The following is a 15,003-nucleotide window of genomic DNA, read 5'->3' on the forward strand; positions in this document are numbered from 1 at the left end:
CTTTACCCTGTGCTTATGGAAAATAGGAGAGAGAAGGGCAGACACATAGAGGAGACCCATAATAGTATGAGAAGATACAAGTACTTTATGGTGGCAAGTACTTTATAAGAACATGAAGTGAAGGACAGGCAAAAGAAGAAAAGAGTGGCATAGGCAGTGAGCAATGAATCAAGGATGAGAGAGAAGAGAGCAGTGTGAATTTATTGCAATCCAGCTGTTTTGTTGTTCTGTTTTTTTTCTGCTGACACAGTGAACATGGAGGGAACAGGCAGCCTTTTTTTTATAGGTCACATGCCACTTCACAATGATCTATGGATGCAGGCCCTTTGCAGACTTATACTGTTGAGCACGCATTATGTGGCTCAGCCAAGCATGGCCATTTGGGGGAGGCATCCCCCCCTTATCCTCTCTACTGCTCTCTCACCCATCATGCCACTCTCTGTAGGTTCCTTTTTTTTTCAACTTCTCTCTCTTTCCATCTCTCTCACTCCGACTGAAAGCCTCTTAAAGATGGTGTAAATCAACGAAGGTCATGGGTGTCAGGAGTAAGTGTTTATGTTACTAACCAGGCCTGTGTCCTGCAAATGTACTTGTGTCCTTGTACATATTCAAACGTACTGTGATGCTTTCTCATTCCAAAACACTGCCACCTCAAAATATAAATATTTTATTCTCTGATAATCCTCGGTGGCTAGAAAATTATTCATCATACAGGATAAATGACTTCATTGTTAATCTAATGGAAGCACGTCCTATAAAACCTTATCCAATCACTGAAATCCTCCCTAAGTCTCATCTTTAACCTGAGTTAGAGGTGAGACAAGCACACCTACAGATTAGTCAAGAGAAGAGCTGTGTCCCATTTCCACACTAAATACCGAAAATAATAAGGTTTTTGGTATATACTGTGCTGGAGAAGTGATAGAGTACACTCAAAAATGTCAAAACACCTGCTAAATTTACCAGTTTCTTGATGAAACACTGACATTTGGCAATGAAATGCTAATGAGAAATAGACACTGACAACAACTGACACGGTTACTGATGGCTAGATAAAATTTTAATCAAAATGTTGATGAATGAAATGAGTGAAATTTGGCTGCAGTGTTTCTGAGTTGTAGTTTAAGAGAAGAAAGTAAGCAATCATGAATATTTTAATGATATTTAAAATTCACAACTGCATAAAATGAGATGCAAGGTTGTTCGTATACAAACGCGTGGCTCCTATAGTAGTAGGGTATTGTGGTCATGGCTGTCATGCATCTTTTCTAGCAGAAAAAGTGTGCCTACAACATGTGGTTAAGTCTATCCACACTGTGTTTCATCCATATCAGAAATGTGTGTATCTGTGTGTGTGTGTGTGTTAGTGTTGTTCCATACAGCCAGGCTACTCTAATGAGCCTAGGAGCTGTTCATCCGCTCCCTAATTGGAGGAAAAACATATCATGTTCGAAATACGACAGCGTTTGAAAGAGTCAGAAAAAAAGACTGTAGGAGAAGAGCGAGAAACAGGGAAGACAGTGTAAGAGAGAGGAAGACACGGAGCGAGGAAGAGGGCAAGATAAAGGGGGCACAGACTTAATACAAGGCTTCTTCTCATCTAAGTTCCCCTACAGTAACAGCCCAGAGAGTGACATGCAGCCCACCATTTAAAAAACATTTAATGGTCTGTTATTTTGTCCATGTCATTTGTTTTTGATACAGTTTAAGGGTAAAGGGGATTTTGAACACAATTATTTGTTGGGGATGTTCTGCTGCCTCTACGGACTCAGATTTTTTTTTTTTTTTTTTTTTTTTCATTTTTATGAGAGATTAGATTGTTTAGATTGATTTTGTCACAGACACATCTAAAAATTGTTGTTTCCTGCTCCAAGTGGATACCGATTACTGCAATTCATAATATGCAAGATCCTATGGCAGAGCTGCAAGGTCAGACAATACTTCTAGTAATTGCAAGTGGAAAGAAATATAAGGAGAAAATGCTAATGAGGTGCAAATATGGGCCAGAATCCCTATCAGAAAAATCTGAACAGTGCTGAATGGAGCTTTTCACTAGACATGACATTTCAAATTTGGATTTTGAACTCATATCTGATATGTTACATTAAATATTATTGTATCGGAAAAGTCACTTGCATGCTTTTTCCACATACATTATCTTCATTAGTCTGGATTTCATACTTTATCGAAAAAGCAGAAATCTGTATTAACTTTAACTTTTTTCCCAGGGGAAAATAAGGGAGATTGTGTGAGCTTGTGTAAGAGATATCTAACAGCAGCACAGTTAAGATAGTGAGAAAGACCCTTATTTGATATTTATGTGTTTGTGCGACTCCACAATCATTGTCTCTTGTGAGCACAGGATCCTAAAAAAAAGCAGTGTGCCTTCCACAATTCCCTAAGTAACCTCGCTTGGTATGTTCAAGACTGTGTGTGTGCATGTGCGTGTGTGTGTCTGTCTGTCTCTGTATGCTGGCTCTCTACCAAGGGAAGCACAGCGTAGAGAGGATGTGAACGATGAGTTTAAACTATATTTCTGATGATATTGGAGACACTGAGCTCCCAGTCATGCATCATTTAAAGTAGCAAAGGAATTAATCAGAGAGTAACAGCCAACGATTCATAAAAATCAAACATGGGATATTAGAAAGACAACCATCCATTACAGACACACATGCTGTTGTGTTTCCCCACAGCTCTTTTCTTCACATATAACATGTTCTCGTTCTTAAAAAACGTACAGAAATATATTTAGCCTATATTTACGTCTATTAATTTACTAATGCTAAAGCAATAAGCCTTTGACTTCTGATTTATGTGTGTTGTGTGTCCATGTTTTTATGGCTTTGACGTCAGCATCAACTCCACTCTACAGCAGCCTAGAATGATCTGATCTGCATTTTAATAAATCACTTAATAAGTGTTCATATAACAAGTTATTTATTGCCATTGTTCTACTTTATCAAAAACCTCTCTCTGCCTTTACAAGCCACCATCTCCATCTCCACAGAAGCCATACTTACATGTGTGGTGGCATGTGTGTGTATGTGTGTCAGAACTCATCTATCTCCTGCAGAGTCCACCATCACTTGTTCAGCAGGGTCTAATTTATGCGGTGGTGGTGGCGATACTGTGGCGCATGCTGAAATGGCATCATTCCTCAGCGCTAACCCCTGTGTGCTCCCTCACACTTCCTCTCCCTGCTGACAGTTCCACCCTGGGCATGATTTATCAGGTCCTCAAGCAGCAGACAAAGGCGCCCCAGCACGTGTCCCGTCCCAGAGACAGATAGTAGAGACAGATAATAGATAAACACAGTGATTCCAGGACCAAACACCAGAGAGGGTCAACTTCATAATGTCTTGAGATAGTGCACCGCTGAGGTCAGAACAATATGGACTAGGCAGTGAGAGAATCAAATTTATGTTTCTGAAATATGACCGTGACCAAGTGATCTAAATCTCTTTAGAAGTATTTGTAGCTGTATAAATTCCTATTTGAAGCTCTTGTGGATAATACGGATTACTGGCCTGAGTGAGGAAGATACTATTCGTCGTTCCAGTGATTATCTTTCTTGGAAAAATATTTGTATTTTTGCTCACTAGTGCATTCATTCAATTCTCCAATGCTACAAAGCTTATGGACGTTGAATGCAAGTTTCCTCTTTATTTCCTGAAGTACAGAAATACTGTAGATGCAGTTTCACAGATCATCTATAGGTTACATGATTAATGAAATAATTATAAATAAATCACAACCATCCAGCTACAACGACAGATCTTTAACTGATTTATATGCTGAAAAACTGATCTTTCCAGTGAGGTCTTGCGTTAACCCATTATCTACATTTCTCTGAACTCAGAATTGGCAAGTGAGCATGTGGTTCATTTATCCATGCTTGGTATGAGGAACATGATAACTAACAATTTCCTCTGATCGAGGTAATTTTCTCTTTCTCCAGGATGGCAGCTTTTATTAATGATGTAATATGAGGTCAAGAAAAGAACGGCATGAAACAGTTATGGCTGCTTGTCAAGGTGGTCTAAACATGTATCACCCAATTTAACCTTGTTTTTTATGCGCACAAAGTGAGAAATCAAATGAACTGAATCAATGAATTTGTAATGCTGTTACGGAGAATAGAATTATGGTAATTTGGCTGAGCATTCAGCTACATTGTTTAAAGGGTGAGCGGATTAAAAGAGGCAGTGGATGGTTAACATCTCATCGTTATGGGATGGAGCATGAACCCACCCAAGAACACAGTGTTCATGAAGGCCTCCCGCAGTGCACCCAAGCTCATTATAGTAACATGGCAGAGAGCCTTCACAACTGATTTTCCCCCAGAGATCCTCACTTGTAGTGTCCCTCATTTAGAAATTACTGAAACAATAAGAAATCATTAGAGATTTTTTTTCCCCTAATACACTCTTGCAAATAATCTTTTCCTAAATTAGTGTGTTTATTCAATTCTCCATTAAACAGAAAAGCCCAACACCTGCTGTTCTGGATATTATAGTACATAATGTGTGTACTTGTGAAAGCAAAGTATATTTGGTATAAATAACATCTTCAAATATAGTCCTGTTATTCTACACTACAATACCAACATCTGTTGAGGGTTTTTAGTGAATCATTTTTGTACTGTCTTGCTGTTATCATTAAATTTGCATGCTTATAAACCCACAAAATGTGTGTGTGCATCATAGAAGTACTCACCGCACTGCTGCAGGGGATATCTTTGACTTTGAGCCAAGCCAGGTCCAGCGTGCCCTCACCCTTGTAGCAGGACTGCAGCCTCTCCTTGATTTTCTCGTTGATCTTGCGCAGGGAGAAAACACACAGTGCAGAGTCCTGGGAGGCCTGACGGGGACGTCTCTTCTGGCCTTTAGAGAAGACGGCAAATAATACATCGTCATCCGGTGCCACATCTAGTGAGCGTGCCAGGATAGCACCAGCTTTGGACAGGTAGGCCGCCTCAAGTAATCGGTACTCCACATTGCCACTAATGCAACCAATAGGCACCTCCACATAGGAGTTGAAGGCCGTGTCTGCCTTACAAAGGCGAACTATCTTGGAGGTGTAGACCTGTTCCCGACCAGCAGAGGAGGATCCTGTAGCTGGCCCACCCCCCATTTCAGGCTGTAAAGTCAGAAAGTAGACAAAGTTCCCACTGGCAAAGCCATAAATGTAGTAAATGTCAAAGTCTGGGATAACCGTGAAGGTGTCAGAGGGGATCTTAATCATAGAGGCCACAAACTCATCATGGAAGACATAGGCAAACATGCCATCCTCCTCTGAGTTTCTGGCCAACTTACGGCTAGAGATGGTAGGGAAGTACTCTGGCTTGCCATCCACTGCTGTGGCTACAAACAGCATGTCCGGAGAGGCATTGCCATATGAAACTATGACGCCAAACACAGAGCCACTCTCATTGACACCAGAGAGGTAGTGCTCCTTCTTGTGGAAGGGCTCTCCTAGTTTGAAGAGGTCATCTAGACGGAGGAGTTTGCAGATACCCTGGTAGAGGCTGCCACATGCGAGCAGCCGATTCTCCCGATAGTCCATCAGAAGCATCTTGTTGACGTTATTGGTGAGCGTCAGTGGCTCACTGCATGGTTGGACGATACGTGGTGGGTAGCACTTGCGGTTGTCTTCATCTGGACCAGTCTCATGAGATACCTGGACCTCTAAGTCTGGGGACAGTTTGTATATGCGATTGACGGCTCCCAAATAAACATTGCCATTGCGATAGTCCACCGCCAGATGGTTGAATGTCCACTCAGGGTTCTCAGCACGAAACGATGCATACTCCTCCTCCTGAAGGGACACTGTGATCACCTGGGAGCCAGCACTGTGAGCCTGTGGGGCTTGCACCACTGTTTGTGATGTCACAGGCAGCACCAGACTGGACAGGAAGCAGCATACAAAAAAGAAGGTCCGTGTCCTGGTGAGGGATGTCATGGCTATGCTGACGGTGGGAGCTGTGAGGACAGGGAAGGAGGCACAGACCAGTACTGTCGGCCAATCAGGATCAAGCCTCTCTTGAGATCGAGGACATTATGTACCTAAAGAAGAAAGAAACAAACTCTTGTGACAATCAACAAATTACTGTACATTCAAGGCAACTGTCACATTGTATCAATCGATATACATTAGGCATATGAAGACATTATGTGATGTTGGTTGTAATCCTGTCTGGCAGAGATTAGAGCAGAGCATTGTTACACAGAAACAGGTGAAGAGGCCACATAATTGAGACTCTAGCACAATCTATAATTGGAGAAGAAATGGGCTAGTGAAAAAAGGAATGAGGCTAGAGCACAGTAGATAGTCAAAAGGCAGTGTAGACCTTAGGCCAGTAGGATCAGTTCATGGATTGAGGAAGGGGGCAGAGGAGGCGGAGTAATGCATTGTCTCAGAGGAGGTGATCAGCATGGCTCTGCACCATCTCTCCGCATGGACCCCTGCCCTTCTCGCCCCTCCCGCCCCTCCTTGCCTTTCTGCTCCAGCTGCTATGCACTTAATTGATTCTCCCCTTGGAGTAGCAATTTGCATGCTTTGGCGAGTTCTCTCTTTTCTCCCAATAGGTCTGCTCACCTGCTGACACTGCTAGCAGAGAGAAAAGGACCTTCTTTCTCTCTTTAAACATACCTACACAGACACACACACACACACTCACTCACAAAGCAGGTTTATGGGCAGAAGAGGAACAATTAGGGAGGAAATGCAAGCAGTTGCAGAAATATGTTTCCCTATAGTCCTTAGGTCATTTGAATAGTCTAAGCAATACACATACAGTCATAACAGACAGGAGCACACACACTTTAACACACTACATTTTGATGGTAATTTTGCAGGTAGTGGATAGAACTGATATATCTATACTTTCACAGTGCCTGGCACAGGGTATAACACACAGACAAGCACAGATTAACAAGAGGAAATGACAGCATTTCCTGTAAACATGGTGCTCCCCTGTGTGTGTCGCCTGCTCATTAAGCCTCTCCAGTAGCAAGTTAGGTATTATGAGGAGCCGTGTTCACCTGGGTAGTATCCAGGTATTAGTTTTACACACACACACACACATAATAATGAAAGTCCTGAAATGCTGATCCAAATCATCTCTTTTACCAAAACTCGCCAACATTATTCTGGTGTTGTTAATCCACATTATACTGAAACCAAAAGTATCATCATTGATACTATGTGCTAGAATAACTTTATTATTACATATACCAATATGTTCCTCACATAGAAAATCCAAAATAGATTCTCTAACATCAAATATGAATCAACATACAACCTACATGGTGCTTACAGTATGATCTAGCAATATGTAAAAATAGTACAATACTAACATCTTTTCCAAATCTATAACGATCTGTGTGCTGTTGTGTCAGAGGTACAGGGTGAAGACAAAAAACTCTGAAGTGTCACTCATAGTAAAGCTATGCGAGAGGTTGTCTGTCACACTTATGTAATCTCCATCAGTCAGAGAGGAGCTTTATTGACAGTGTCATGGTGTTTTAGCTAGACTGTCTGTGCAAAGACATAAAACTGTTCTTGTCATAGTTTAAATTAACAAATATTCACATCACTATTTCCCATCATTTCCATGTCATTGATTTTGGTGCATTATTCACTTTTTAATTCTGCAGACTCTACAAATAAGTCAGCTTTTTAGAAGCTTTTTACTATGATCACTACGAACGCTTGCACCCATAAATGGTGGTGCAACCTGACATTATCCTGCCATAGATCTCATTTCAGGTTCATATCCAAGCAATCACAAGTTGTGGTGGTGTCAAACGCAACCTCACTGCAATCTCACCAATCTCCCCCTCCATCTCCTGGCAGCCAGAGAAAGAGAGACAAAACAGAACAGACAGCCTCTCAGCAGATGATAAGAGGAGAGAGAGGATGATGAGAGGGATAAAAACTGATAAAGAGATAGAAAAGGTGACGTGTGCTCAGATGTGTGTGTTTGTGCAAGGATGAGTGTGAGTCAAAGAGCAATCACTACCATGGCTCTAACGGTGGCATAAGGCAGGAGGGTAAAGGGAGAGGATAGGGAAATATTGGCTGTGGACAAAATAATCAAAACACTCAGGATATCACAAAATAACACTGAAGTAAATACAAATTAAGTGACATGCATAAAAGATGTTAGAGAAAATATTTAAAATATTGTCACAAAAATTACAAAAACAACTTGCCAATTCAACAAAAACAAAAACAACATAGTTAAAGATGTTTCTGTTATTGTATCCAGCCCTAAAGAGAGAGCAAGTATAAAAGAGACCCTGAGACAGAGAAATTTAGATAAAGGAGCTTGAGAAGTAATGACAGGGCAGTGATCCCATAATGTTCCTCTAAAAATAAAAGAGGAGCTGAATATTAATCTCACACAGGGAATGGCACAGGAGCTCCCACCTCTCATTTACGTAGCGGAATGGACGGCCATAACAAAGTGTTCCTCTGAAACTCCCAGACAACTTTATTCAGCATTTATTATTAATAGAAAGAGACAGAGAGGAAGGAGGTAAGACTAAAGGAGACTAAGAGGGAAAAGAAGGGCGTGAGACTTAGTGAGAGACAGAGGGAGAGGCCGTTTTACCACCTTCACTTCCACCTATCCTCATGAGTATGAACATTTCCACACAGCTGACACCCAAAAACAAAACAAAAAAACACTGGAGAAGAAAGGCTCCCAGAAGTCTCCCTTGAGAAATACTGTAAATGGGAATTTTGCAAACATGAAACACTGAAACCCTGAAAGGAAAAAAGACACCCTCATCAGTGGTACCCGGCAATGGCAGTGCGTCTGCCACATGAATCTGTTGGTGAAATGCAATTATCCTCCCTGACGGGGGGGCAAGCTCGTTTAGTTGCTGTTTGCCTTTGCCTGCTGATCATCAAGCGCCATTAATTAAACCTTGCTATGGTTCTGAAGATTTATACATCAGACGAACGCACGCACACACACACACAGAACAACTGATTATTATAACACAGTTCATCCAGTTGTATGCAATTAGTACATGCCTTTTCCCTCAGCTGCTCTTATATATGCATATGAAAATGAGGTGATACTAGTAAAAATAACTTTTACTGTCTAATTACATTGACAAAATAGTTCAATCACCCCATAAAAATAATTATACAAGCTTTCTTTGACTGAGTTTAGATTTAAAGATAACTAGTAACTAGTGAAAGTTTGTGAAAATATGTTACATCATCAAATAGCAAGTAAATATGAAAAAACACGAGCTTTAAGTTCTGTGACCTGAGTGCACAGCTAGCTGCTCTGGGATAACTGACAGATATACTTAAATATCAAACACATACACAATCACACATTCACAGCCCCAAAGACATCAAAGAGCGCTACTGAATTCATGATTAGCACCACAACGCTTCCTCAACACACGTTTCCAGTATCACTGGAACTGAGGGCAAAAACACTGTTTATGTGCATTATCTCCATCTGTGAGACTCAAAATGGAATATGAGCTCAAAAATGCTTAAAAATAATTGGGATGTTTCTGTTTTCCAGTTTCATTGTATTTGTCCTCAAAGGCAGTAAGCAGCCAGCCAGGAGGTTGAAACTGTGAAACTGCATTTACATTTCTAAATGTGTGACTCCGCTTAATAGGATATTATGAGGAGGGGAGAAAAGAAGAGGAGAGGAGATATTGATTAGTTCTTCCAGATGTGTCTGAGCTCTATCAGGTGAAGTGACATCAACATGGCTACACGCCAGAAATGTGATAGAACATGGATAAAATGTGCCTCTCACACATGCATTTAGTCTGGTTGTCAGGAATATCGCTCTAAACTTCAGACAAGACACAAACAACCAGTTAAGTTCAAAGATCAGCAGGTTCCAAATTGCCCTGTTTCAGCTAAAGTATTTTGATGCTGCAAAGCTAATTTCAGGGACAACAGTATTAGGCAAAGCTATTATGGATATGTCAGGAGCCATTTTGCTTTGGCGATGATTGTGTAATGGAGAGCCAAGGCCAGACATGACAATTGGAGGAGACGCAACAAAAAGCAAGCCTCGGCAAAATAATCTCCTGCTATTTATGGGGGCGGGTGGGACATTTATGTTGAAGAAATGACTCGGAAATGAAGAAACTGTCAAAGTCTTTGGTAAACAGCTTAACTTCTCACAGTGTAAAAAATGTTCAAAAATAACTATCATATTCATAAAACAGACTATGAGTCAAATGGGATTAGGAGATTATGAGTGAGTAAGAAGTAGAGTAATTACACATAATCCTTTATATTCATAAAGAAAAAACACACATTTTTGCACAGTTATCGAGGGTAATCTGTCACGGGGTGAAAAGGGGTGAATGAATGACAGCCACTAACACATGCATAGACAACAATTAAGACAGCTGCATAACAAGTAAATAGACTTGACCGCAGCACTAAAGCACAGTGGTGACAAAGGCGTAAGAGACAGAACAACAGAATGTGGACAAAAGTGAAGTTTATAGGACCCAACCATGCAAAGTGAGAAGGGAGAAAGGTCAGTAAGGTTTCAGAGATGTTAAGAGCATGTCTTGCTCCAGCTACAAGAAGGTGCACTCAGTCCTGAGTCCATTTGCTTAGAAGGAAAAGACGGAGGAAATGATGGATGGATGGACAGATCAATATAAGATAAAATAAAATACTCAGGCTTGTAGGGGATGTTGTAGCTGGAATCTTCACTGAGACCAAATGAAGAGTTCACATCTCTCAAATCCTAGCGTCTACAGTTATATCCAGTTATATTTACAGTTAATTTTAAAATTTTGTTGATTAATGTTTTTTTTAAAAAACTCCATGGACTAGGCCATACCTAAAAAGTAGGTGGAGTAAGTAATAGAAGGTAAATAGAGGCTCAACCCTCAAATGACCTGATCAAGGTCTTAGAGATGCTCAGCGAAGCGTTTTGTGTATTTCCAAATTAGAAATCAATGACCAAAGGTGAATGAACTGTTGCTATGAGAGCTATCATCAGGTCATGCTGCAGTGTAATATAGTAGCAGTATGAGAAGTAATACCAGCAGTAGTAGTAGTATTCATAGATGTAGTAGTAGTAGTAGTAGTAGTAGTAGTAAACAAAGTATATGTATCTGTGTAAGTATGACACTCTGTGTGTAACTATGACTTTGACACAAAAGAGAGCAAAAACAAGTGAGCGAGGTAGTCAGAAGAAGACAGAGGGGAGAGAGAGAGAGAGAGAGAGAGAGAGAGAGAGAGAGAGAGAGAGAGAGAGAGAGAGAGACAGGCAGATGAATGAAGAGAAAAGAAGCAGACAGAGATGTGTGTCCCAGATCAGTGGATGTACTGACTGGAGTGGTGAAGTGCCCCCCCCTCTCTCCCAAAAACCTCCACCCACCCCCCTCCCCTGCTGAGCTCTGGCACTGATCAGACACACACTGGGACTGGAGGAAAACAGTGTCCCTGCACTCACCCAGCATAATCACAATCACAAATGCAGGCGCGCACACACACACACACACACACACACACACACACACACACACACACACACAGACCAATCCACATACAGACCAGTCCACACACACACACACACACACACACACACACACACACACACACACACACACACACACACACACAATGCAGACCACAACACAGCAAGACACACACTCCAACTTGACACTTCTGTACACAATACACACAAACACCACAAGCATACAGAGCAGGAATGCCCCCGAGCACAAACACAAACTGGCATTATACCTTGGCACCAACAACAGTACATTATGCCTCCACCCCGCCACCCCCACTACAACATTGGCAAAAACCAAATTAAACTAGAGCAAAGTAAACTGAGGTTTTTGCAGTTTGCTGGTGGCTGGGGAAAAAAGCAGAGGCCTCTGCTATCCACGCATGGGGCTCAGGAGAAGCTGTAGCTAAGAGAGAACCCAAACAACAACATATACAGAACACCATGTCTGCCTGCAGGAATAAGAGAATTGGCAAGGGACAAGGCACAGGACGATTCCTGAATCATCATTACCAGTCTGACAAACATACATACATACTTCCTCTCACACGCAACTCCAATTATACTGTTAATTATTTAACGACAAACGTGTGTATACCACGCAACCATGCATGTCCTTACATGGATTTAGCACCTTTATATTTCAAATTATTCCTTTTGTTATATCTTGAAATCAAGCTATAGCACTTGTGTCCTAACATACACTCACCAAGCACTTTATGAGGAACACCTGCATACCTGCTTATTATTGCAATTATCCAATTAGTTAATCATGTGGCAGCAGTGCAATGCATAAGATCATGCAGATATAGTTCAGGAACTTCAGTTAACGTTCACATCAAACAGCAGAATGAGGAAAAATGTGATCTCAGTGACTCTGGCCATGTTATTATTGTTAGTACCAGATGGCTTGGTTTGAGTATATTCCTGAAACTGCTGATCTCCTGGGATTTTCACACACAACAGTCTCTAGAGGTTACTCAGAATAGTGCTAAAAAAATAAATAAATAAACTGCGTGGCGGTTCTGCAGACAGAAACACCTTGTTAATGAGATGTCAAAGAATGTCCAGGCTGGTTGGAGTTGACAGAAAGGCTACGGTAACTCCGATAACCATTCTTTGAAACTGTGATGTGCAGAAAAGCATCTCAGAAGGCACAACATTAAATGCTGAGGTGGAGGGGTTAGAACAACAGAAGACCACTCCTGTCAGCCAAGAACAGAAATCTGAGGCTGCAGTGGGCACAGGCTCAACAAAACAGTTGAAGACTGTTTTTACAATGGCACACAATGCAGCCTAAATGACAATGGTCTGATGGACCTCAATGGACCTTGTGTCAACAGTCCAGGCTGGTGTTGGTGATGGAATGCTGATGAATACTTTGGGGCCTTAATAACCAATCAATCATGGTTTGAATGCTACAGCCCTACTGAGTATTGTTACTGACCATGTGGATCCCTTTATGGCTTCTTCTAATGACCACTTCCAGCATGACAAGGCACCACATCAAAAACACACTAATGACAGTGTGCTGATAGCCTCCCCAGTCACTAGGTCTGAATCCAATTGAACACCATTGGGAAGTGGTAAATACAGGGAAACTGCAGCATGAATGTGCCACTGACAAATCTGTAGAAATTACATGATGGAATAAATGGTAACATGGACCAGAATCTCAAAAGGAAAGTTTCCAACATCTTGTGGACTCTATCCCATGACCAATCAAAACTGCTGTGGGAGTAAGGGGAAGCCCTGCTCAGTATTAGTCTAGGGTTCCTAATAAAGTGCTCAGTGAGTGCGTATGTTCATTTTGCTGGTGGGTTTGTAAAAGTAGCAGCCACTAGCAGTTGTTTTCATTCTTATACAATAATTAAAACTATTACTTTTGGGTGCAGCTACACTGCTTCTCTGGGAAATGACAAACACATCACTGAATTCTATTATTATAGAGCACAACAAAAAAAAAAAAATTAAAATGTGTAATAAATAACTGGGCAGCCTTTTCGTTTACACACACACAGACACACACTAAAACACACACTAACCTGTGAACAAACAAACAAACAGACAAACCTTAAATGACAATAGAGTAATCAGGTCTAACACACCTATCGGGCTAAGCTAACCCCTGCTGATACACAAAACAGATGGCACACTCATCTCTCTCAGGAAGGCAGCAATAGAGAAGAAAAAAGGAGGACAGGGAGGATAGAGGGAGGAGGCGGGTTGTCCTTGGTGTTTACATCAAGACGTGGATTAGCAGCATGGATTACTGTCACCAGATACCCTGTCTAGATCGGGGTTAGGAGGTCTAATCCACCACAGAGCTGTTGATATTACAAAGAAAGCCTTAGGATTGCACTGTCAACTGGGTATATATCATATGAATGACAGAAAACTGACTGAGAGGCTCAGACATTTTGTACTACAGATGTAGCAATCAAACCAGTGTTTACAAGCATCAACACACTGCAAATAATATTTTATTTTTAATTATGAAAGCAAATAATGAGTTTTAAAACCCAACACCTAGTAAGGGAAATTAGTTTATACCAGACAGATTATGCAGTTCATGGCAGCTGACTATGTTGAGGAGGTGAACAATGACTTGACGCCATAACTTGAAGCATTTTCTTTGGTCTAACCAGAGCTTGGTTAATGGAGCACTACTAAATTACAGGCAAACAATGGCTTTCAAAAGCAAGCAACGCATTCACCAAACAGAATGATAATATTAACAAGTCTGAAAAGCCCAGGTTACTTTAAATGACAATGTTTATGATGATACCTTGCCAACATTTTGAATTTGTCCTACAACAGTCTGGCATGGCAATAGCAGTATGGTTAAGATGTGGTGGGTATCAAGGTCAAAGTGCTTTTGACTTGGCCGGGTGCCTCACCAACTGCCATGGTCTGTAGGTGGCCTGTGAGAAAAGAGAAAAAGAACTGGCCATTGACTTTATGTGTATCAGAACTAACATGCTTGTCCACACAACAACAGTGGGAGTTACCAGCAGAAAAGGGGCAAAATTCAGAAAAAGTATGTGTCCTAAAAAAATACTGTAAGAAAGAACCATAGCCAAGCATAGTGAATCTCTGATCCAGTATAAGTATGTCAAACATAAACCCAATTTCTGTGTCACATATTTTCTCACTTTCTTGCTAGCTTGCTGTCCATCTTTCTGTCTCTCCTTTTCACTCTCCTGGAGTGAGTCGGAACATTTCAAAGAAGGGGTCTAGGCAATGATCCAACTGGACAACCCCTCTGGATTTTAGAGAAATAGCTGACATCTGCCCATCCCCTCTCCTCACTCAATCTCTTTCATTTTTTGCCACTCCTTCTCTTTTCCTCTTTCACATCTGAGATTTACTAATCCTCCTTAGTAGAATAGGGTTCAAACACACTCATTTTTCTAAACACACACTCAATGTCAGGCCCATCCAGAATATTTTCTGCACAGAAATAATAA

At 41.1% G+C, this 15,003-nt stretch overlaps 1 protein-coding gene across 4 annotated transcripts in view; it reads right to left on the reverse strand.

Annotated features, from left to right (window-relative positions):
• plxna4 (plexin A4) overlaps positions 1-15,003 on the reverse strand; it is a 227,585-nt gene that overhangs the window by 194,470 nt on the left and 18,112 nt on the right. For all 4 annotated transcript variants that reach the window (XM_018670976.1, XM_018670973.1, XM_018670971.1 and 1 more), the window contains one exon: positions 4,720-6,068. In XM_018670976.1, the coding sequence (XP_018526492.1) occupies positions 4,720-5,964 (1,245 nt within the window). In that variant the 5' untranslated portion in view covers positions 5,965-6,068. The remainder of the gene's footprint in view (positions 1-4,719; positions 6,069-15,003) is intronic.

This window comes from Lates calcarifer, linkage group LG18 (genome assembly GCF_001640805.2).
Source record: "Lates calcarifer isolate ASB-BC8 linkage group LG18, TLL_Latcal_v3, whole genome shotgun sequence".
NCBI classification, from domain to species: Eukaryota; Metazoa; Chordata; class Actinopteri; family Centropomidae; genus Lates; species Lates calcarifer.